The sequence below is a fragment of the Ictidomys tridecemlineatus genome, chromosome 11 (assembly GCF_052094955.1).
Source record: "Ictidomys tridecemlineatus isolate mIctTri1 chromosome 11, mIctTri1.hap1, whole genome shotgun sequence".
NCBI lineage: Eukaryota > Metazoa > Chordata > Mammalia > Rodentia > Sciuridae > Ictidomys > Ictidomys tridecemlineatus.
Genome location: NC_135487.1, coordinates 178,341 through 198,595, shown reverse-complemented (window position 1 = coordinate 198,595; position 20,255 = coordinate 178,341). Strand labels below are relative to the sequence as shown.

General features: G+C 52.2%; 1 protein-coding gene across 2 annotated transcripts; it reads left to right on the top strand.

Annotated features, from left to right (window-relative positions):
• Positions 1 to 19,101, top strand: Ube2j2 (ubiquitin conjugating enzyme E2 J2). 2 transcript variants are annotated; one of them, XM_078025002.1, is made up of 8 exons: positions 1 to 104; positions 1,201 to 1,328; positions 6,460 to 6,590; positions 10,141 to 10,181; positions 15,313 to 15,415; positions 15,493 to 15,631; positions 16,218 to 16,298; positions 16,950 to 19,101. In XM_078025002.1, the coding sequence occupies exons 3-8, from the start codon at positions 6,460 to 6,462 to the stop codon at positions 17,232 to 17,234; spliced, it is 780 nt and encodes a 259-aa protein (XP_077881128.1). In that variant the 5' UTR covers positions 1 to 104; positions 1,201 to 1,328; the 3' UTR covers positions 17,235 to 19,101. The 2 variants fall into 2 exon arrangements, with proteins under 2 accessions (XP_077881128.1, XP_077881129.1); XM_078025003.1 differs by lacking the exons at positions 1 to 104; positions 1,201 to 1,328 and adding an exon at positions 2,265 to 2,449.
• Positions 19,102 to 20,255: the final 1,154 nt, after the last annotated feature.

The following is a 20,255-nucleotide window of genomic DNA, read 5'->3' as shown; positions in this document are numbered from 1 at the left end:
GGTGGGGCTTCATGGGCGGGGCCCAGCCAGCAGGGGCAGCCATACCTGCTTTGGACTGGAAGCTGAATTCGACAGGAGGTAGAGATGTGGGGCCCCTCTGCCAGGTAAATCTTTCTCAGCCTGAGCTATGCAGCGCAGGCCTGGGCCCCTGACCCTGGCTGGGGTGAGGGGTAGCCATTTTTGGAGGGAGAGGAGAGGCCCTTGTTGGGCTGGTACCCTCTATCACACTGGCCCCTCAGACTCTGTCTGGCTCTCAGAGGTTTGGGCCCCTCCCCTCCTGGCCCACTCTCCTGCCAGGCCTGGAGGAAGGCCCGCTCATCCCGGCTTGCCTGGCTCAGGCCTCCAGCCCTGACTATAGGTGTCTGTGGCCGAGGGACCCTGGGTGGGGCCTCACCCTCTCCCAAGCTGAGGTTACCACCAACCACACTGAGATGACAGGTCACATGCTAAAACCATATACCGCCTACTAAAAGCACAGCACAGGATAGGGCACCCACAGTGTGGTTGTGCAAGGCGGAAGGCCAGACGACAGGAGCCCTGTCCGGTCTCTACAAGGGGAGCCTGCATTTCCCCAGGTTGACCAGTGGTCTCTGCATTCCAAATGGCCAGCGCTGCATCATGGTCCCAGTTGGAGGGGTGGGTTCCAGCCCTGCTGCCACCTCATCAGGGCAAGCTCTGGGTTCCTGACATTTCACCTCAAAGGACTTGGGTTGGGATGAGGAAGGGAGCCCTACTCCCATGGGGTCCAGATTGCATAGCCTTGACTCTAAGGCACATTGAGGTCCTTGGTCCCATGGCTCTGGAAGCAGGCAGAGGCTGGGGTGTGACAACTCGGGAGAAGGAAGTCAAGCTGGGGAAGGGCCGGCCCTGGACTGGCCTGGGCTGGTGCTGATCACAGCTCTGTCATTCACCAGGTTCATGGCATTACGCAAATTACTCCACCTCTGAGCCTATTTCCTCAATGTAACGTGGGGCTGAAGTTTCTCTTCCAGCCCAGGGATGGACTAACTAATGCAGCTGGTGCGGCCCCCAGACTCAGCACAGGCCTGGGGTTTCTCAGGCCCCAGTCCTGATCCTTTGGAGGGTTGGGCCTGTGTGAGGGTGCCATTTCCATATTCCTTCCCAGCAGCCGGGGAGGAAAGGTGAAGGGCCCCAGGCTCTCTGGGGGTTGTTGACGTTGAATCAACTTGTGTCTTCCAGCATTGCAGGGGCTGCAGAAGGGAACACCGAAGAGGAGCTGGGCTGGGAGCAGGAGCATGCCTTCAATGACTCAAATTGGGCTGTGAGGGTCCTTGACATCACAGGAAGGGACTTCAGGACCGGTCAAAGTGAGGCACAGAAGGATTTTATTGACAGAAAGCAAGAGATAGGGCAGTGTGGGCCGCTGGAGAGGAACCATGTTGTGTAAACACTCTGCTGTGTGAATTTAAACAGTCCTTCATGGAGTCATATTGGGGGTCTGATTGAGAGCGTGACAGTGACATACAGAGCATAACAGAATCCTAAAATAGGAGTCACAGGAGTTATCTTTTGGACCCGCTTTTCCTTACGCAGGGGAGGTCACCAGGACTGTGCGTGGGCGAGGGTGGGTTTTAAACCTCGCCCCCTTCCCACCTGCTCCTTCTTCCACCCCAACCCACCACCTGCCGCCCCTGCCCCACCGAGCTGCGCCCCAGGGCCAGGGAGGGGCCGTGGGAGCGGAAGTCCAGCCTGGGCCCAGTGTCCATGGGCATAAAGAGCCCATTCACGGGCTGGGTGGGAAGCTCTGGCAGGAGACACTGGAGCTATTTTTATGAGGACGGCAGTCCCCGCGGTCGGGGCGGGCCGGCTGGCCCGTGGCCCTCGCGGGCCCCGCGGGAGGGGCTGGGGCGGGCGAGGCCGGGCTGACTGGCAGGGTGGCTCGGAGGACGCGGCACTCGGGAGTTAGTCTGGACCCCGGGCCGGGGGTCCCTCTCCAACTGGGCCTGTGTGGAGGGTAGCGCGTGGTGGGGGCCGGCGGCCACTCGCTGACTCCTGGTCTTCTGCGGGACAACGTCCGCGCCGGGCGACGCCTGGGAGGAGCCGGGAGGAAAGATTCTGGCGGCCCCGGGGCGCGGCCCAGCCCCACGGCGCTGTCCACCAGTGCGCACGCGCCCGTCGCCCACCTCGGAAGCCGGAGACCTAACCTAGCGGGGCGGGGGTGACATAGAGACACGGGCGCCGTCCTCCAAGCTGCCTAGAGTGGTCGCTATGGCGAACCGCGTACCGGAAGCGGAAACGGGGTCAGGGCCCGCCTCGCGAGCGGCCATCTTGGAAGCTGAGGCGGCGGCGGCGCTGCGGCGGGTGCTGTGCGCTCGGTCCCGGCGCGGTGCGGCTCTGCGGCGTGGGCCCTTTTCTTCCGCACCCTGCTCCGGCCTCGACCACGGCGAGCCTGAGCGCGGCGGCGGCCCACCTGCGGCGACGGGGAGAGGTGAGGGCGCGCGGGCTGCTCGGTGGCCTCGGGCCGCTCGTCCGCCCCGCCGGAGCCGGCCACAGGTCCGGACGGGGGGCGCGGGGCCTCGGGGTCACCGCACGGCCCTTCCCGGTTCGCGTCCGCCGCCCGCGGGGCCCCGGAGCCGAGGTCGGTTACGGCGGGGCGCCCGGGGTCCGGGCCGCGGGTGGTCCACCGTCCGGCTGGGCGACTTGGTTGACCATACGTCAGGGTCTCCCGGGAAGAGGCCTCCGGTTTGGGACGCTGGCGGGTACTTGGAGGCGGAGCTCGCGTTGACGTTGGTTTGTAAACGTGTCTGGAGAGTCGTGAGCTTGGAGGGCGGCTGTCGTTGAGCCCGCCGCCGCTTCACTCCCAACAGTTAGAACCTCAGCTCCTTGGCAGCTCCCAGCAGAGCGTGCCAGCATCGTGCCCTGGGCGTGGGGGAGCCGAGGTGCGGCTTGAGGGTGGGCCTGCGCTCACCCTGTGCCCGGCCTCCCTGCCCCTCTGCACCATCCCCACCGGTGACCTTCCGGCCGCCGCCTCAGTGAATACCACTTAGCAGGTGTGCGGGTAACTCCTTCAGTTCCCTACGTCTTGTCAGAGTCAGGTAGAAGGCTGGTAAAGAGCAACCCAGGGGGCAGGCAGCTAATAAGTATGGGACAGTTCGCACATTTATCTGTAGGCAGTGGTACAGAGCTCTGTTCAGTCCAGGTGGTCTGGTATAATGTGGCTTTACAAGAGAGGGACTTCAGGGTTTTACCTAATTGAAAAGTTCACTTCCTACACTTCAGGCATGTTAGATCTGGGTGCCTGGAACTTGTAGTTGGTGATCTGCACAACTTGGCCTTGTGGACTTCTGCAGCAGCTCTTTTCTCAGGCTGTCTTCGTCAACCCCTGGATTTTCCTTTCCAGCTTATGTAGCAGTCTGGAAAAAGACTGAGTGGAAGTCCTGGGCCTGGGTATGTCATGTGCTCAGTCAGACCAAGATCTCGTGCCACACTATCACCTGAGTTTTATGCACTCATGTGAGAGGCTAGAGGAGAAAGGAACGGGGAAAATGGATGTCGGTCAGGCACCACCTTGGCATAGTGACCCCCCCCCAGCCTTGAAGGTGATTCAGGTTGCTTTCTGTCAGTTTTTGTGTTAATCTATATATATTTTAATTTGTGCCACATTTGTGTTTTTTTCTGTGTGCACTCTTTCCTTTATGTGACACACCTGGGTGCTTTGTGGGAACTTGGTTGGAAGGGAGCCTGAAGCACATACACTTCTTACTATGTTTTCGTGTTTCCACTTCTCTGTGGGACTTTCTCTGTCCTTGCCCTGACTTATTTTGGTGGAGAGAATTGAGAGACAGCTGCCTGCTGTCCCAGGGGATGGAGACCATTGTCCTGAGTGAGGCAGAGGAGGGTAGTTGGGGAAACTGAGTAGTTGAATCATAAATATGACTAAAACTCATGCATCTAAAAGCAAGTACGGGGCTCAGGGGTAAAGCACTTGCTTAGTATGCACAAGGCCCTGAGCTCATCTCCACACTGCAAAAATGAATGAATGAATAAATAAAGGCAAGTCTGAGAGAGAAGTTTTTCTTGTGACTAACTTGGCGGGATCTGCTTTGTTCATTTTGTATGGCTGACCACTGTCATTAAGGGTCTGACCCAGCTACTCAGCTGAGTCTAGACAGAGTTTGTATTTGAGCTACCCAGTTAATTATTTTGTTCATGGTGGAGTGTTAATCACAGGAACGAACATTTCCATCTTGGGTGGTGGACCTGCTTGTGGATTGTCAGGTTTCTCACCAGGTGCTGGTGTGAAGTAGGCTTTCTATTCTAGGGCATCCCATTCCAGGCCTGGGAACAGCGCTGTGTGGAAGCACTCCTTTCCTAGAAGGACTCTACCCTTCTCTTGGTGCTGACACTCTTGGGGAAGGTCAAGCAATGGAGCCTGTCCTCCCCTTTGCTGATGCCTAAAAGGCCTCTACTGGGTGTGGTTTGGGCTGTGGAGGCTGATGGTGAAGGATGGGGTGGTGCATTTGTCTAGAGCAACTGGGCTTGTGAGGGGCATGTGGTGAATGAAATGAGTAGGGCCTAGGTGTATTTTCAGTCCTTCAGACTGGGCTGGGAAGCAGCCATGAGAATGGGTGGGTGTGTCAGGCTGTATCAGGAGCCTTGAGAGGTAGGAGAACTGTCTGGGCTACTTCAAGGGATTGGCAGACAGGGGAGCTGTTGGTGTTTGTCTGCTTGGCTGTGGGGAATACTGAAGGACCTTTGTAGGGAGGTGATGATCAAAAATATTGACATAAGTGCCTCAGATGGATTGAAATGGGGGAGACTAGAACCTTTGTGACTGACAGGAAGAGTAATGAGGTCCAGCATTGGGGTTAGTGTAGTAGGAACAGAAAAGAAGTGAATAAGGGTTACAAGGATTGGGGACCCCCATTGGAAGCTGGGTGGGCATTTGTGCTGAGGCCATGTCCATGGAGTAGTGCAGTGGTGCTTTGGCTGAGCCCTGCTTTTGCAGGCTCTGAGGGTACAGAGGAGCTAGCAGGTGGGGAGGCAGATACAATAGTTTGTGGTGGTGGTGCTCTGGAAAAGTCAGCCAGGCCAGGGACCAAGAGTCTGGAGACCTCTAGATAAGATGACACGTAGGCAGACCCTGAAGAGGATGAAGGAGCACGCAGCCCTCCAGGGGGAACCATACCTGCACGTCCCCAAACCTGAGTTGACTTCTGGTTTGTACTCCCTGGGAGATTAGGATGGACATCACTGGTTGTTATTGATGTCCTCTGGTGTCTGGGTTATTAAAGTCTTTGACCTGTGAGCACTTAGGAGAGATGACTTGGGGACACAGTGGCAGTTTTTGTTAGTGGCAGGAGGAGGAGGAGGGGGCGAGTCTGAGCAGTGTAACGAGGTATAGCCATGGCTCTCTGACTGCCCTCCTCCAACCTTTCCTAGTCTATCCGTGCGCATCTCCTGCTTCTTCCTGTCCTCTTCATCCGGTGTATCCCCATGTATCCCCTCTGTCATATTTGAGCCAGTGGTTACCATACTTTATTTTTAGCTGAAAAAAAATTTTTTATCTTAATTTATGAGAAACTCCAGTGTAGAAAAGAGAATGAATAAGAGCTGTTCTGATGTCTATGTCAGTAGGGAGCCTTGTATACCTCATTGCTGCCCTCTCCTCACCTCAGGAGCATGACTGAGGGGTTCCAGGGTCCATGATCCACTCTGTTGTGTTGTGGCCTCGTTCCCCACGCACAAAGGTGCCATCCTGTATGTTCCATGCTCCAGAGTGACATTTCCCACAGAAGACCCAATCTGCTTAAGGCTGGGATCTAAAACCCTTCTGGGGTTCTGCTTGGCAGCCTGGCCCACCTGTCCTCGCCTTGCCTCACCAGCTAGTCTTGTCCCCCAATGTTTTGCTGTGCTTAGGTATCCAACACAATGATCAGTGCAGTCCCCTAGGCATGCCTTCCCGCTTACACAGTGAGTGCTTCAGAGTCTTTTCAAAGTCCTCGTCTCATGAACCTCAGAGCTTCTCTTTTCCTGTCTCTTATGACCAGTGGTAAATGTTAGATCTTTGGACTGACAGGCTTATAGGGTGGGAGTTTGGGGCTGGTCTGTGATGCTTGCCAGTTTTCCTTGATATGAATACTCTCCATTATTGAGGCCTTGCTGAGAAGAGTTGGAATATGTGCCTGGCTACTCTTTGGAGCTAGTCCAGGCTGGCTTCACCACATTTACCTACAACCTGTTAAGTGAGTTGTCTTTACTCACATAAGTTCTTAGAGGACAGGCGTGAGCCTTCATGGCTCTCCTTGTCTTTTGCATCTGTTGGGTGCTCAGTAGTACATGTTGGAGAACAGACGGAAAGAGAATGAGGGTTAGGGGCCCAGAAGGATGACCCACTGTGTAAAAGAATACAAGGTGCATGACTGCTGAAGCGCCTGAAGGTGGGGAGAGCCAGCGTGTATCTCTTCTCTCTGTAAACAGGAGTGCTTTTTTTAATAGATGAGCAGCAGCAGCAGCAAGAGAGCCCCAACGACAGCAACCCAAAGACTGAAGCAGGACTACCTTCGGATCAAGAAAGACCCGGTGCCTTACATCTGCGCCGAGCCCCTCCCTTCCAATATTCTCGAATGGTAAGACTGTGTGTGTCACCCCTGTGCCCTGCTGCTCCACACGGGCTCTCCACTAGCCCAACTAGAGGGCCTGGTGCTCCTGGGCATGGCTGGGGAGAGGCACTGCTGCACCCTTAGCTGTAGTGGACACCAAGAGACCTGAGGACACTCTCTGGTCTTCTTCCCAGCTGGTGGCATGCCAGGGATACTATAGGGTCCTGCTTGGCTTAGGCCGGAGCTAGAAAGCTGTCCCAGGGCAGGCTTCAGGTGTGCAGGATGCCTGATGATCATGTGTACCTACAGGCAGCGCTTGGAGGAGAGCCTGTATTTCTAGACTCTCCTGTACTTTGCTTTTGAATTTACTTGGGAGTATTTGTGACAGGGTCCTGACACTCCAGGTGCCCCTGATCTTTGGACTTATAGAGGGCCTGTGGAAAGCATCCATTCCACCATACCACCCCCCCTCTTTTTTTTTTAAATAAACTTAAAAAAAAATATTTTTTAGTTGTAGTTGGACACAATATCTTTATTTTTATTTATTTTTATGTGGTGCTGAGGATTGAACCCAGGGCCTTTCACGTGCTAGGTGAGTGCCCTACCGCTGAGCAACAACCCCAGCCCCCACCATTACCTCTTTGGCCGAATTAAAAGGAACTACACACCTCTACTGAAATGTCATGGCTAGCTCAGCTGGCAATTTTATGAGACGTGAAATATAAGGCTGAGGTGTTAGAAAGCACTTTCTCTTTGTTTGGATCTTTTGTTTTGATCTTCAAAAAATACTTTTTAAAAAATCTGAAGCAAAAAGATTTTAACTGAGTTACAAAGAAGCATTATGCAGGTTGTACAGGATCCCCTCCCAGGATCACCGAGGAGGCCTAGCACTGGCAGGTGGGGCTCCTGCTGGGGAGGTCAAGCCCCTCATCATGGGGGGCTTCCAGTGGCAGTGTAGTACTCCTCTGCTCCCAGGACATAGCTAGCAGATATGGGGGCTGTTCCATGGTGGCTTACCTCTTCCCTGATTCATGGGAACATCCTTATTGTGTCGGAATCCTTCCCCACACGAATCTATGGGTCAGGGATTCCCAGGACCACCTAGATTTTTTTGATGTGCTAGGAGGACTCATCATTTAGATTTTTTTTTTTTTTTAAAGATAGGAGAGAGAGAGAGAGAGAATTTTTTTTAATATTTATTTTTTAGTTTTTGGCGGACACAACATCTTTTGTTTGTATGTGGTGCTGAGGATCGAACCTGGGCTGCACGCATGCCAGGCGAGCGCGCTACCGCTTGAGCCACATCCCCAGCCCATCATTTAGATTTATTACAGTGAAAAGATGGCAGAATCAGCAGAGGGAAGAGGTGGGTAGGAAGAGCATGGCAGCTAGGTCCCTTTCCTGGGTGTGCATACAGGATGCCCTGAACTCCTGGCAATGAGATATGGAATGTCAACCAGGGAGACTCCTCAGAGATGCAGCACCCAGGCTTTCATTGGGTGGTGGTCACATAGGCACCCTCTGCCTGGTACCCACTCAAATTCCAGATTCCTAGGAGGAGAGCAGGATTCAGTGTGAACTATACCATCTATGCCCATGTTGTCAGTTGGGGTGGTGGGAACCGCCCAGGACGGGTGGCTCAAGCCTGCTGTGAGAGCTTCGTATGGCACCATGGGCGTCTCTCCTGTTGCTGAGAGAAGAATTATTGGGCTTTTCCTGACAAGGATTATGATGAGGGGTTTAGGGCTGTGGCTCAGCGATAGTGTGTTCGCCTAGTACATATGAGGCACTGAGTTCGATCCTCTGCACCACATAAAAATAAATAAAAAGGTATTGTGTCCAACTACAACTAGGGGGAAAAAAAAAAGGATTACAATGAGCTGAAGCCTGTAGGTCCTGCCCTCTAAGCATAGTAGACTGCTGGCTCCAAGGAGAGATGTGCTCATCAGCACTTCCTGGTTTTCTCAGATTGGCACAGTGCCTGGGAGCAGTACTAATTAGGCCATGTTTCTGGTGCACTGTGTCCTTAGCTTTAAGCCCTTTGATTGGTCCCTAGTCCCCTGGCATACATAAGGTGACAGTCGGCCCTGTGTGTCCGCAGGTTCTATATTCATGGGTTTAGCCAACAAATAAAGTTTGAAAATATTCAGATGATAAAAGTTGTGTCTGTATTGAATGTGTACAGACTTTTTTCCTAAACAGTACAGTATAACAGCCATTCTCAAGGCACTTGCAGTGTTTTAGACATTGTAAGAACTCTAGAGATGATCTGAAGTGTTTATGGGGGGAGGTATGTGTTGGTTCTGTGCAAGTACTTTACCATCTTATAGGAGGCGCTTGAGCAGCTGTTGTGGGCTTTGATGTCCCCCCACATGGGGGATTACGTCCTGGAACCTTGCATACAAGAAACCACTGTAAATCTTAGCAGCTAGCCCAGGTCGAGTGGCCTCATTGCTGTTGATGCCACGTGCTCGTGTCCTGGTGGGAGAGGTATCTGGAGTCCCAAGTGTCAGCAGGTGCTGGCTGCTGGTCGCTTTCACCTGCTTCATGATTTTCTGGTTGGTTGTTTTGTGTGAGAACTGGTAAAGCCCAGACACCTTGCTGCCTTTCTAAAGCCATCATCTGTTTTATTTGCATGGGAGAATGTAGTCTCTTCACTGGCACTTCTGGTTTGGGTTGAACTCTGTGTGAGTACCGTGGCTTTGGGGCAGTCAATCACGAGTTGTCCCTCTTGCTCAAGAAAGTTGTGCTGAGATAGTTTCCTTTTCTTTAAGATCATCCATGTCAGGTGGGCAACACAGAAAGCTAGTCTCACATCACCAGCTGTGCCCTGTCTAGACTGTGTGGTTGATATAAAAAATGTAAATTCTATATTTCTGTTTCTGTTTTTAAATAACTGAATCCTTTAATGGCAGTAATACAATTATTGGATTATCAAGTACATTGGACCCAATACTTTTATTTTATTTACTTTTATATGGTGCAGAGGTTCTAACCCAGGGCCTCGTACGTGCTAGGCGAGCACTCTATCATTGAGCCACAACCTCAGTCCCTCAAGTACGTTTTAATGTATTATAAGATTAAGTTTTTAAAATCTTCAGTTGATTATAGTTCGCTAACTCCTTGTCTGTTGCCTGATGGAAGCAGAAATGCTTCAGGGAACTTGGAACATGCAGCCTCTGCTGTGCACAGTAGCCATGCCTGTGATGCCAGTCACTCAGGAGGCTGAGGCAGGAGGAGTGCAAGGTCAAGGCCATCCGTAGCAACTTAGACATTATCTCAAGTCAGGGCTGGGGAGGTAGCTCAGTGGTAGAGTGTCCCTGGGTGCTCCTTGGGTTCAGTTCCCAGTTCTGTGGAAGAAACAATCGTGCAGCCTCTGAGCTCCTGCTGCAAAGTGTCTGAAGTGCCTGCAGCACAAGTGGCTGAGGACCTGGAGCTGTGGGACACAATATCTTTATTTATTTATTTTTATGTGGTGCTGAGGATCGAACCCAGTGCCTCACACGTGTTAGGCATGAGCTCTACCACTGAGCTACAGCTCCAGCCCAGACCCAAGTAACTTTCTCCTCTTTTCCAGGCACTATGTTGTCCGCGGCCCTGAGATGACCCCTTACGAAGGTGAGTGAGTGTTTTTTGAATGGACCTGCCTGTTGAACATCGATTTCTGTAGAGGATAGTCCTTCTAATTTGTATGTATAGTGGTTAAAGTGCACCTACTTGGAACGTGTCCTGGTATTCCTCCAAGCCCTAGAAGTGTGCGTGCAGTTTGGTTTTGCTGGTGTGTCTAAGTCTCCAGGGACTGACTGTTAGCATTCATGTTCTACCAGCCTCTAGCACAGTTGGAGGTGCGAAAACCAGGTTGGGATAAACAGTAAAACGTGACCATATTTTTATGTTTCTAAGGCCAGGGGCAGTATCTTCAAAGAGGCCTAGTCTGCTAGGCATTTTCAGTGTGATCTTCAGAACAATCTCTGAGCTAAATGGGGCCCCCTCTTGTGGCTTCAGGAGGACATAGGACCTGCCTGACTCCTTAGCTCTCCTAACTGCTACCAGGCCTCACCCAGTGGCCTGACCCCTTAGGTTACCAGATACCATTTAGGGTCCTTGGTTGTTCACAAAGAAGTCAGGAGCTGTCAGCCAGCAAGTCTCTGGGAGCCTGTGGGGAGAATTGTGGCAGCCTTGGGTTTGGACCAGGTCTCTGCAGGCATACCCAGGGCAGAATACTGCTCAAGGTGGGCATTTCCTTGGCTTCTCAGCCATGAGGCTGACTCTATATGACCAGAGTAGTAGGCTTTTGTCTGCCCACACATGGAGGTTTTGCATAAGACTCCAAGAGTAGAGAGGAATTGGAGAAGCACTGCTATGGCTGGCTATGGTTCAGCAGTGTGGCCCTCATTTGGATTCTAGCACCAAAAGAAGAAAGAAAAAACTGCTGCTTTGGATGGTCAAGGGAGAGCTGTGGGTAGCTAAGAATTGAAAGACAACTCTCAAAGGTGGTTTGGCTGATGTTTTGCTGGCCTTACAGTGGATTCCCTTTGGCCCAGGAGTCCCGTTCTAAGATTACAGGGAAGCACATCTAGAGTGGCGTTCCTGCAGGGTGGGCATGTTGTGACAAGGCTGTGTACAGTGGCATGAGCTGGAGGATGTGGCCCATGTGTTTGAGAAGTCCCCTCAAGAGTCCCTAGAGATGTGGTGAAAGGCTTAAAAAGAGTTGGTCCAGATAAAATGGAAATACTTAGGGAGTACATGTGTATTGCTAACAAACTTGAAGAACATATACCAAAATGAATGAGCAGTGGGTAACTCAAGCAAGTGGATTATGCTGGTCTGTAAGTTATTTTAATCCTTTTTCTTTTCATATTTTCCAAATAAATAGTAAACATTTATTAATTTTGTAACAAATCCCACACCCTCCACAGGACCAGCCAAGGTTGTCTCTGGTGAGGACCGGGGCTTGAGAAGAGGGTGTTTAGGGTGGGGCCTTGGGGGCAGCCAGATCCCTGCCTGCCCTAACCTGTCAATTGTGCTTCCATATTTTTGTATGGCCCTGCCCAATTCTGGGGTCCTTCACTCCAGTCTTCCTAGTCCCTTGTCCCTGTTCAGCTCTCTGTGGGGCTGTTCCCAGGCTGTCAGTGTGTTAAGCCCTTTTGGCAGTTGCAACCTCATCCTCTGCTGACACCAGTCTCACAGGGTCTTGAAGGAGCCCCTCTGAGGTGCCACAGCCAGGGGCTGTGCTGGTATCTGACACCATTGACTGGTTCCTTCCTGGCACTATGAGCTCTAACTTCCTGATATTCTGGCCTACCCTGCCTGCCCAGGGGCTCCTCTGTGGCGGTCCTGTTCCTGGCGCTTTCAGGCACACCCGTGCTGCCAGTCCTGTGGAAGTGTTGCTAAAGAATTTTCACTAAATAATCTGGAATTCACACAATCCTGTCAGAGTCCCAACAGAGTTTTAGATAGACTTATCATAAAATTTACATGAAAAGGCAAAGGACCTAGAGTTGCTAAAAGTCACATTTTAAAAGCACGGTCAAGTGGAAGAGCCACAGGTCTGCAGACCTGTTCTGCTGCTCCAGCAATGATGACCAGGTGCCCAGATGGGAGAGACAGCGTGGAGCCAAGTGGGGAGCCAGAGCAGTGCTGCACTGCCTGGCCAATGGGTGTTGATGCAGGTGTGGAGTCGGCACTGTGGGGGCTTCTGGACAACCCTGTGTGGGTCTGTTTCCCCAGGGCTTGGCCAAGCTTCACTGTGGCCCACTCCTAATGGACCTTGGGGAAGCTTGTTCCTTGTGCTTCTGCAGAGCAGGCTAGGGTGGTGGAGGAGCTCTTATAGACTCTAGTTATGTCCTTGAAGGAGCTGCACTTTGATCTCTGAAGGAGGATCTGGCTTCTTTGGATAGTTTGATGAAAGTGCCCTTCTGGTACCTCCTCATACTTCCAGAATGAAATCTCCTGGGGCTCCTGCAAATGCTAATAACCCCACTGTCAGTTTAATCTTCCGCAGTTTAAAATACATGTTTTTGTACACAGAGAAATGCATACTTCTGTTTTTTTTTTTTTTTTTTTCTTCATGGTGAGGAGCTTGGTGTGTATGCTGTTCTGTGGCTTGCTGTTCAGTTTGCACTAGTTCACATCTCATACAGGTTCCTGCTCTGCTTGGTTCTTGCCCAGTGTTCGTTCACCTGACCCTTCTCTTGAAAGGCAGGTGGGTGCTGCCCACTTTTCACTTCTGCAGACAAGTGCTGATGTGTGTGGTTCTCTTGCCCTTAGTACATAACAAAGCAGGACCACCAGCCAGTGGAAGTCTGTGTGCACAGCAAGACGGGAAGGTGCCTATCTCTACCACCCTCTTTAAGCTAAAAATGGCCCTCTTCCTTGCTGTCTCAGTCACATGGTTCCTGATCAGCCCTGAGCTGAGGGAGTTTCACATACATGTTGGCTGCTCCTCCCTTCTCTTTGGAAAAGTGCCTGTTGAAAGCTTGCTCATTTCCTGATTGAGCTTCTCTTGTTGCACGTGTGTGCTCTGATCTCCAGTTTGGTGAGCTTGCCTCACAGATGACCCTTGCCCATGTTGTCCCTGCACTGTTGGCTCCACAACTGTTCCCTTGTCCTTGAATGCTGGCCCCAGGGCGGTGCCCAGAGAGGAAGTCACTACATCCCATGCTCAGGCACTTGTCACTTTGTGGAGTGGCAAAGAGTCAAGAAGTACAGCTCACATCTTGGGTGGGGCATTGCACCCTACTCAGCATGGCATTGGAGCACAGGAGACCTGTGGCTATTTGGGGACAAGGGTGTCCAGGGTTGTTGAGGTAGGACTATGCTCTGGGCAGCAGGGAGTTTGGGAGAGGGGAAAGAGCCCAGTACTTCTCAAGCCTGATGGTCACACACACCCCTGCGTGTGTTGTCAGGGAGTCCTGTCCAGTGCACATTCTGCTCAGGCGTCTCCAGCCAACTCCTGAATGCAGCAGGGAAGAGGGGTATGAGGCCTGGAGTGACGGGGCTGGGGTTGCCCTGAGGTCATGGTGAAGGGTCACAGGCAGGGGATGCAGAGCTTGTCTGGCATGTTGGGCTCTGGATTGATTGAAGGGGGGCACCTTGCTTATAGAGTGGATGCAATATTAGGGGCACAGTGGGGTCCTAGATTTTAGTCAGAATAGCTGATGGGATGTAGTAGATAGACATTTGGGGGAAATGTTTTCTATCTTGGATGTGTACATTTGGGGCAGTGTGGTGTAGATGGTCATTACCATTCTGGAGCTTGGGGAGGGAGGGAGTCCCTGGGTCCAGGGTTGAGAGCTACTGGGGAGCCATCAAGGGAGTCATAAGGGGCAGCCACATGTGGGAGGAACTAAGCCTTGTAGGGCTTCAAGGACACAGAGTCCGTAGTGATCCCTGTTAAGACCATGCTGCTGAAGTGGTGAGATGCCATGGGGACCTGTGGGTAGGCTTGAGGTCAGGCTTGGTGCACCATGGTGAGGGCCAAAGCATGGAGGCAGAGGGTTTGGTGAAAAACATTGCAGATGGGTCTCCAGGGGCTTACATGAGAGTGAGGGAACAGTTGGCAGAAATTGGAGGAGGGTGGGCTCAGGTGTTTTTCTTTGTCACCCCCACTCCCCTCAGTACTTGATTGAACCAGGCTTTCTTTCTTTTTTGGCGTGCGGGGCGGGATGGGTACTGGGGATTGAACCCAGAGGCACTTAACCACTGAGCCATATCCCCAGCCCTTTTTTATATTTTATTTAGAGACAGGGCTCTATGATTTGCTTAGGACCTTGCTAAGTTGCTGAGGCTGGCCTTGAACTTGAGATCCTGCCTCAGCCTCCCAGGCTGCTGGGATTACAGGTGTGCGCCGTCAACCAGATTTTCATGCATGCTGGGCTTTGCCACTGAGATCCATTCCCAGACCCCAACCTTTTTTTTTTATATATATATATATGTCCATTTCTGACCTGGGTCTGCTTGCTTCTCAGACAACCTGATGGTCCTCTGCTCCCATGAGGCACCATATTGGTGCTGAATTTATCTTGGATACCTGATTAACACATTGTACTGCAGCCCAGAACTCCTGGGCTCAAGTAGTCCTGCCTCAGCCTCCTGAGTAGCTGGGACAAATGTGTACCACTGTGCCAGGCTCCACCCCTTTTAACAAAATCTTAAGATGGGATCTTATTAAGTTACCCAGGCTGGCTTCTAACTCTTGATTCTCCTATCTCAGCCTCTCAAGTAGCTGGGATTACAAGTTTAGGCCACCACACTCAGTTCAAGTGTACTTTTCTTTAGGAAGGGTTTGCTAACCTCTGAATGGTTGGGCTGGAAGAAATGGGCACTGTAAGAGCCGGAGAGTTGCTGGATTGGGACCTGGAATAGGGGAGGATTGAGCTGTGTGCAGCTCCTGAGGCACTGCAGGCTGGCAGACACCTGCATGTTCTCTTCTATCTACTCTGCTCTCAGGGGAACATGGATGGTCCCAGGAGAGGAGAGGTGTGCCATAGCCATAGTGGGGCTCACAGTGGTCATGAGTTCCCAGGGAGTGTTCTGGAGATGGGGAATGGGGTGAGGTGCTCGGTCAGACTGATAAGGTGCTAGGGGAGCCTGGGCACTGGAGAATGCCAGTGGTGCTGAAGCTGTGAGCCAGGACGGGGACAGGGCAGTGGCGACTGCGTGTGGTGGAAATCAATGGAGAGGGACTGGGGCTAGATCTCCTTGTGCTTGGTGATGACAGGGCTCTTTCCTTTCTGTTTCAATACAGGTGGCTATTATCATGGAAAGCTAATTTTTCCCAGAGAATTTCCTTTTAAGCCTCCTAGTATTTACATGATAACTCCCAATGGAAGGTTTAAGTGCAACACGAGGTAAGCTTCCAGGGGGCAGTGTTTGAGCCATGGCTGACAGGGAGTGCACTTCTGCTCATAGAGCACCTTTCTTGCAGGCTGTGTCTCTCTATCACGGATTTCCACCCAGACACGTGGAACCCAGCGTGGTCTGTCTCCACCATCCTGACCGGGCTCCTGAGCTTCATGGTGGAGAAGGGCCCCACCCTGGGCAGTATAGAGACCTCGGACTTCACGGTGAGGTGTAGCAGCGCCTCACTCCAGGCCTCTGGTGGCACCTTGGCCTTCCCTCTTGTCTATGGTTATTTGTGTTCCTCAGATGCACAGCCACTTTTTCGTCAGCAGGTGGAAGCTATGCGCGGTTCTATGGTGTCCTCATTCCTGGCCACTTCGTGGAACTGCTCTGCTCTGTGCTTGCTGATGGAGTCTCTTGGCCTTAAGCAATTGAGCATCACTATGGCTCCAGCTCTTCTTAGAGGGTCTGGGGGACTCTGGACTGGGAGTACACTGTGTGTTCATTATTAGCTTGCATTTCCATTTTTAAAACGGGAGTCAAGTTTAATGTTATTAATTATAATGAGAAGACACACAAATCTTTGTAAGACCTTGACTCGGGAGAGCAGACTCTTAGGCACTTTCTCCAGCAAGAAGAGCAGCCCTTGGGTAGAGTGCTTCCCTCGCATGCACACAGCCCTGGGTCCAATTTAAAAAAAAAAAAAAAAAAAAAAAAGGCAGCCCTTAACTCTAGAACGGTCTGTTTTTAGAATTTTGAAAGAATTAAAATTAGCTTTCTGAGTGACATTTTCCTTCTTTCTCTTCCTAGAAAAGACAACTGGCTGTACAGAGTCTAGTGTTTAATTTAAAAGATAAAGTCTTTTGTGAATTGTTCCCTGAAGTTGTGGAGGTAAGAAAGTGAAAGCTGAGCTCAGTTTTGTCTTTCCTTTTGTAAAAGCATTTTCAAATTCGAGTCTTCCAAAGAGAAGATATGTGTTCCTGCAGATGTCACAGGTGTCACACAGGCTCAAAAGGTCAACTGCTGGACATGCCTCCAGACACATACCCTGGGGACACAGGGTTAGGCCCCCTCCAGGATCTTCAAGGCAGGAGAGGCAGAAGAAGCCCAGAGAGGAATGGGTGGGGGTGGTGTTGGGTCTGGGCTTGCTAGTCAGAGTGGCTACCCCCAGGAGGGCCAGGAGTGGTGAGGAGGCTCATCTGTTGCTTATTGCTTTGAAGGCTGAGCCTCCTCTGCCATGTGGGGCTGGGTGCTCTCTGGTTGTGGCATTGCAGCAGAGAATGTGGCAGTAAACAGAGGTAGCTTGCTGCCTGGTGGTTGAGGCCTTGGTATCTCTAACCTGGCTGAGGCACAAGGTAGTGATTTTGGCAGCCTGCTTGGTCCCCTCACCTGTAAAATGGGACCAGGAGCCATACCCACCTCAGGGTGTCAGGATTTGGCCATAGAATGGAGTCCTTCATTCTCAGTGACGGCCCTGGGCTCCTTGGAATTGAAGAACTGGTTTGTTCAGACCAGCCATGGTTTCCTGTGTTTCTCTCTTAGGAAATTAAACAAAAACAGAAAGCACAAGATGAACTCAGTAGCAGGCCACAGACTCTGCCCTTGCCAGATGTGGTTCCTGATGGGGAGATGCACCATGGCCAGAATGGGGTCCAGCTTCTCAATGGGCATGCACCGGGGGCCGGGCCCCACCTTGCAGGGCTCCAGCAGGCCAACCGGCACCATGGACTCCTGGGCGGTGCCCTGGCGAACTTGTTTGTCATAGTGGGTTTTGCAGCCTTTGCCTACACGGTCAAGTACGTGCTGAGGAGCATCGCACAGGAATGAGAGGCACCAGAGCCAGGACCCTGTTGCTGCAGATGCAAGTGCCAGAGCTCAACACAGGCGGGCTGGACATGCTGCTGATCCAGGGCGGGCCCGCCGGACTCCTGGGTTTCTCTTTTTAAAAACCTTAAAAGGAAAGCAAAAACCAAAATGTGTGATTTGGAGGAGACACGAGATCCTCAGCTCCCTCTGCTCACCTGGTGTGGTGTGTGTCGGGGCCAGTGTCTACAAGGGCCGCTCACGTTTGGTTTTATAGCTTATCTCCTGTATTGTCTTTTGGACCTGTTTAGTAAACCTGTTTTTCATTTTATTAGATTTGGTCACTTAAAAATATAAAACTCAATGCCTATCAAACACTCTGCGTGTGTTCTTGGCAGAGCTCTGGACTCTTCAGCAGGAAAGGGCTGGAGCTGGGGTAGGGCCTGCATTGTGGCACCATCCCAAGTGGTAGAGCCAGTCGGCGGGCCAGCGACAGCATGGACAGGGACCCAGGAGAGAGGAGATTTGACTCATCATAAAAACATATTTATGGTCAGTTGGAGTGAATCAAATTTTTTCTGGAAAGTGCTCCTTCATTTTTCTGTCCAGGTAGAAGAGTTTGCTTGCTCTGTGGCCACTAGGTGTCACCCTTTACTTGGAGCAGCCTCTGAAAATGGCAGGCAGCTAGCTTGTGGCCCGCCTAGTTGGACCACCAGCTTCTCTGGGTGCTGTGGGGCGGGAGGGTGGTTGCTGGGTGTCTGCAGAATCTTTTCTCTGAATTTCTCGTGTCCAGTTGGCAGAAACTTGTCTTACTGAGCCACTAGGTGGAGACCCTTGGTCCCAGGGTGGGTTCTGTGCACTGTTGGACTCTTCCACTTGGTCCAAGTACTTTCTTTCACCTTAGAGGTAGGCTGTACTGTCTTTACTAGTTGAGCACATCATTGGCTCTTCTGGGTCACATAAAGGAAGCTGCCCTTGGAGGACACGTGGATTCACTGTCAAAGCTGGCATGGTCTCCGTGTTGGGACCTGTGTCGCCTGAAGGGGCCCATGCCTTCCCTTTTCAACATTTGTGTCTAATGACTGCAGCTGCACTCAGTGTTTTGAAGATGCATCACACTGGGAAAACTGACATCTGTGGGGCACTGACGGAGCCAGTGGTGCTGTTCAGTGGCGGATGTGGCCTCCCATCCATCAGTCACCACTGGGTCCCCACTGAGGCCCACAAACCAGACTCATCCCAGAGACAAGTGGCAGAGCTGCAAGCACAGCCTGCATGCTCGACTCTGGCTTTGTTTGTGGTCGGTGGATTTAAAATTGCTCTGTATTTCACCGCTTGTGTGTGTCTGACCCACCTCTTTGGGGAAAAAATCTTTCATTATGCTTCTGTTCCTGAATTTCATGCTGTCTTCATCTGTGTTGGTGGAGACTCCTGTCCTTGCTGAGTGGCTCAGGCCTACAGGTGGGGTCTTTGGGGTCACACCTGCCTGGCCTGGGGACAGTGAGTGTTGCCACCTGAGGGTGAGTCTTGGAGGCAATGTGGTGCTGCTGGGACCCTGGCCCACCTGGCCTGGACCCTGGCCAGGAGCTATCTGTGCATGGCCACAGTGGGTGGAGCATACTTCCTCCTTTGCTGAGAGCCAGCCAACACTTGGTCCATGGCCTGCTTTAAGGGCACTTCTATAACCACTGGCGTCCATTCCAAATCCTTGATGTTTCCTGGGGCTGTTGGGAGGCTGAATGTAACCAGATTTAGAGTTTACCCAACACCTTATTTACTGTATGTGAAATCTCAACTTTTAACAGCCCTTAGTGGTGGAGACAGACCCTGTGGTGCCCATGGCTTGTTGCCTGCATTGGCTTCAATAAAAGATGACCTTTGTCCTGTTGGACCAAGTGTGTCTCCCTTCTTTCGTGTTGCCCTTTCTGGAAGGAGTCTGGGTGCCCTTGACTATCCCCCACCGCTCTCAAGGAAGACCTTCCTTGTGCAGAAGGAAGAAGAGTCCCTCACAGAGCTTACTATCCATGGACACTGGAAGCAGCACTCCAGTGGCCTCCTACTGTTCCCCTGGGAAAATTCTCCAGCCTTTGGGGATTTCATCACAGAGCTCAGACTGTGAGAGGGAGCATCCTCCCTCTGCATCCAGCTGGTGGGCAGCCAGCAGGGAGCCCTGTGTTTCTCTAGGGCTTGGGGAGCCTGGGTTTGAGGCTGAGCCCCTTTCCTAGGGCAGCCTGAAGTTGGAGCCCAGATCTGTGGCGCATGGAGTCCAGAACCAGTGCAGTGACAGCAGGGAGTGGGTTATAGTGCATGTGATCCCGTGAAGGAGGGAGGATCCTTTTGGTGTCTTGAGGTGATTTTGAAGGAGGGGATGCTGAAGCCAGAGAGCTGGTGACTTGTATGGGGCCTGTCCCTGAGTTCTGGGCTCCTGGGAGTGGAGTCTGCCCTAGTACCTCACTGCTACAGGCCTATATCTGGCCACCCACCCTTTCCCCTCTGCCATGGGGAACCTCTGTGAGACAGAGCTGGGATTCACTGCCAGTGCACTCTGCTTTCACGCAAAAGGTGAGTCCCGTAGGAGGTAGGTGGCCCAGAAGAGCAGGGTCTGACCTGTGGAGAGGTCTGGCAGCCCTGGGTGGGGACTCCAGAATTGAGGATTTGCCAACTCCACACCTGGGTCCTGAGCATGCTGGGTGCAAAGCACATCTAGGGGCCATGTGCTGGGATTCCAGGGTGGGGCTGTACTGAACCCACCCCCACCATCATGGCCACTATTCACCAGTGGACAGGAGGGCTGATGTTGCTTCCTGAAGGGTGGAGGCCTTAGCATTGTACTTGGGAGATGCCAGATTGGCCTCTGCTGTCCCTGAAGGTCGCCCTTCTGTCTGAGAGTAGGAGGGTGAGAGTGTGCACTTCCCTGACACCTCCCTACCTAGCTCTGCAAGGGGTGGGGCTGTGAGGCTGGGTCTCCTGTCTTGTCCACCTTCACCTTCTCTGGGTCAGTAAGTTAGGGAGGTTGGAGTGTCCTGTGCTAGGCAGGGACCAGGA

Excerpts from the sequence above, each read along its gene's own strand:
- Ube2j2 (XM_078025002.1), top strand. The coding sequence starts at position 6,460 with ATGAGCAGCAGCAGCAGCAAGAGAGCCCCAACGACAGCAACCCAAAGA. Across the intron at positions 10,182-15,312 it reads TGAGATGACCCCTTACGAAG|GTGGCTATTATCATGGAAAG; the intron begins GTGAGTGAGTGT and ends GTTTCAATACAG. Across the intron at positions 16,299-16,949 it reads TGTTCCCTGAAGTTGTGGAG|GAAATTAAACAAAAACAGAA; the intron begins GTAAGAAAGTGA and ends TTTCTCTCTTAG.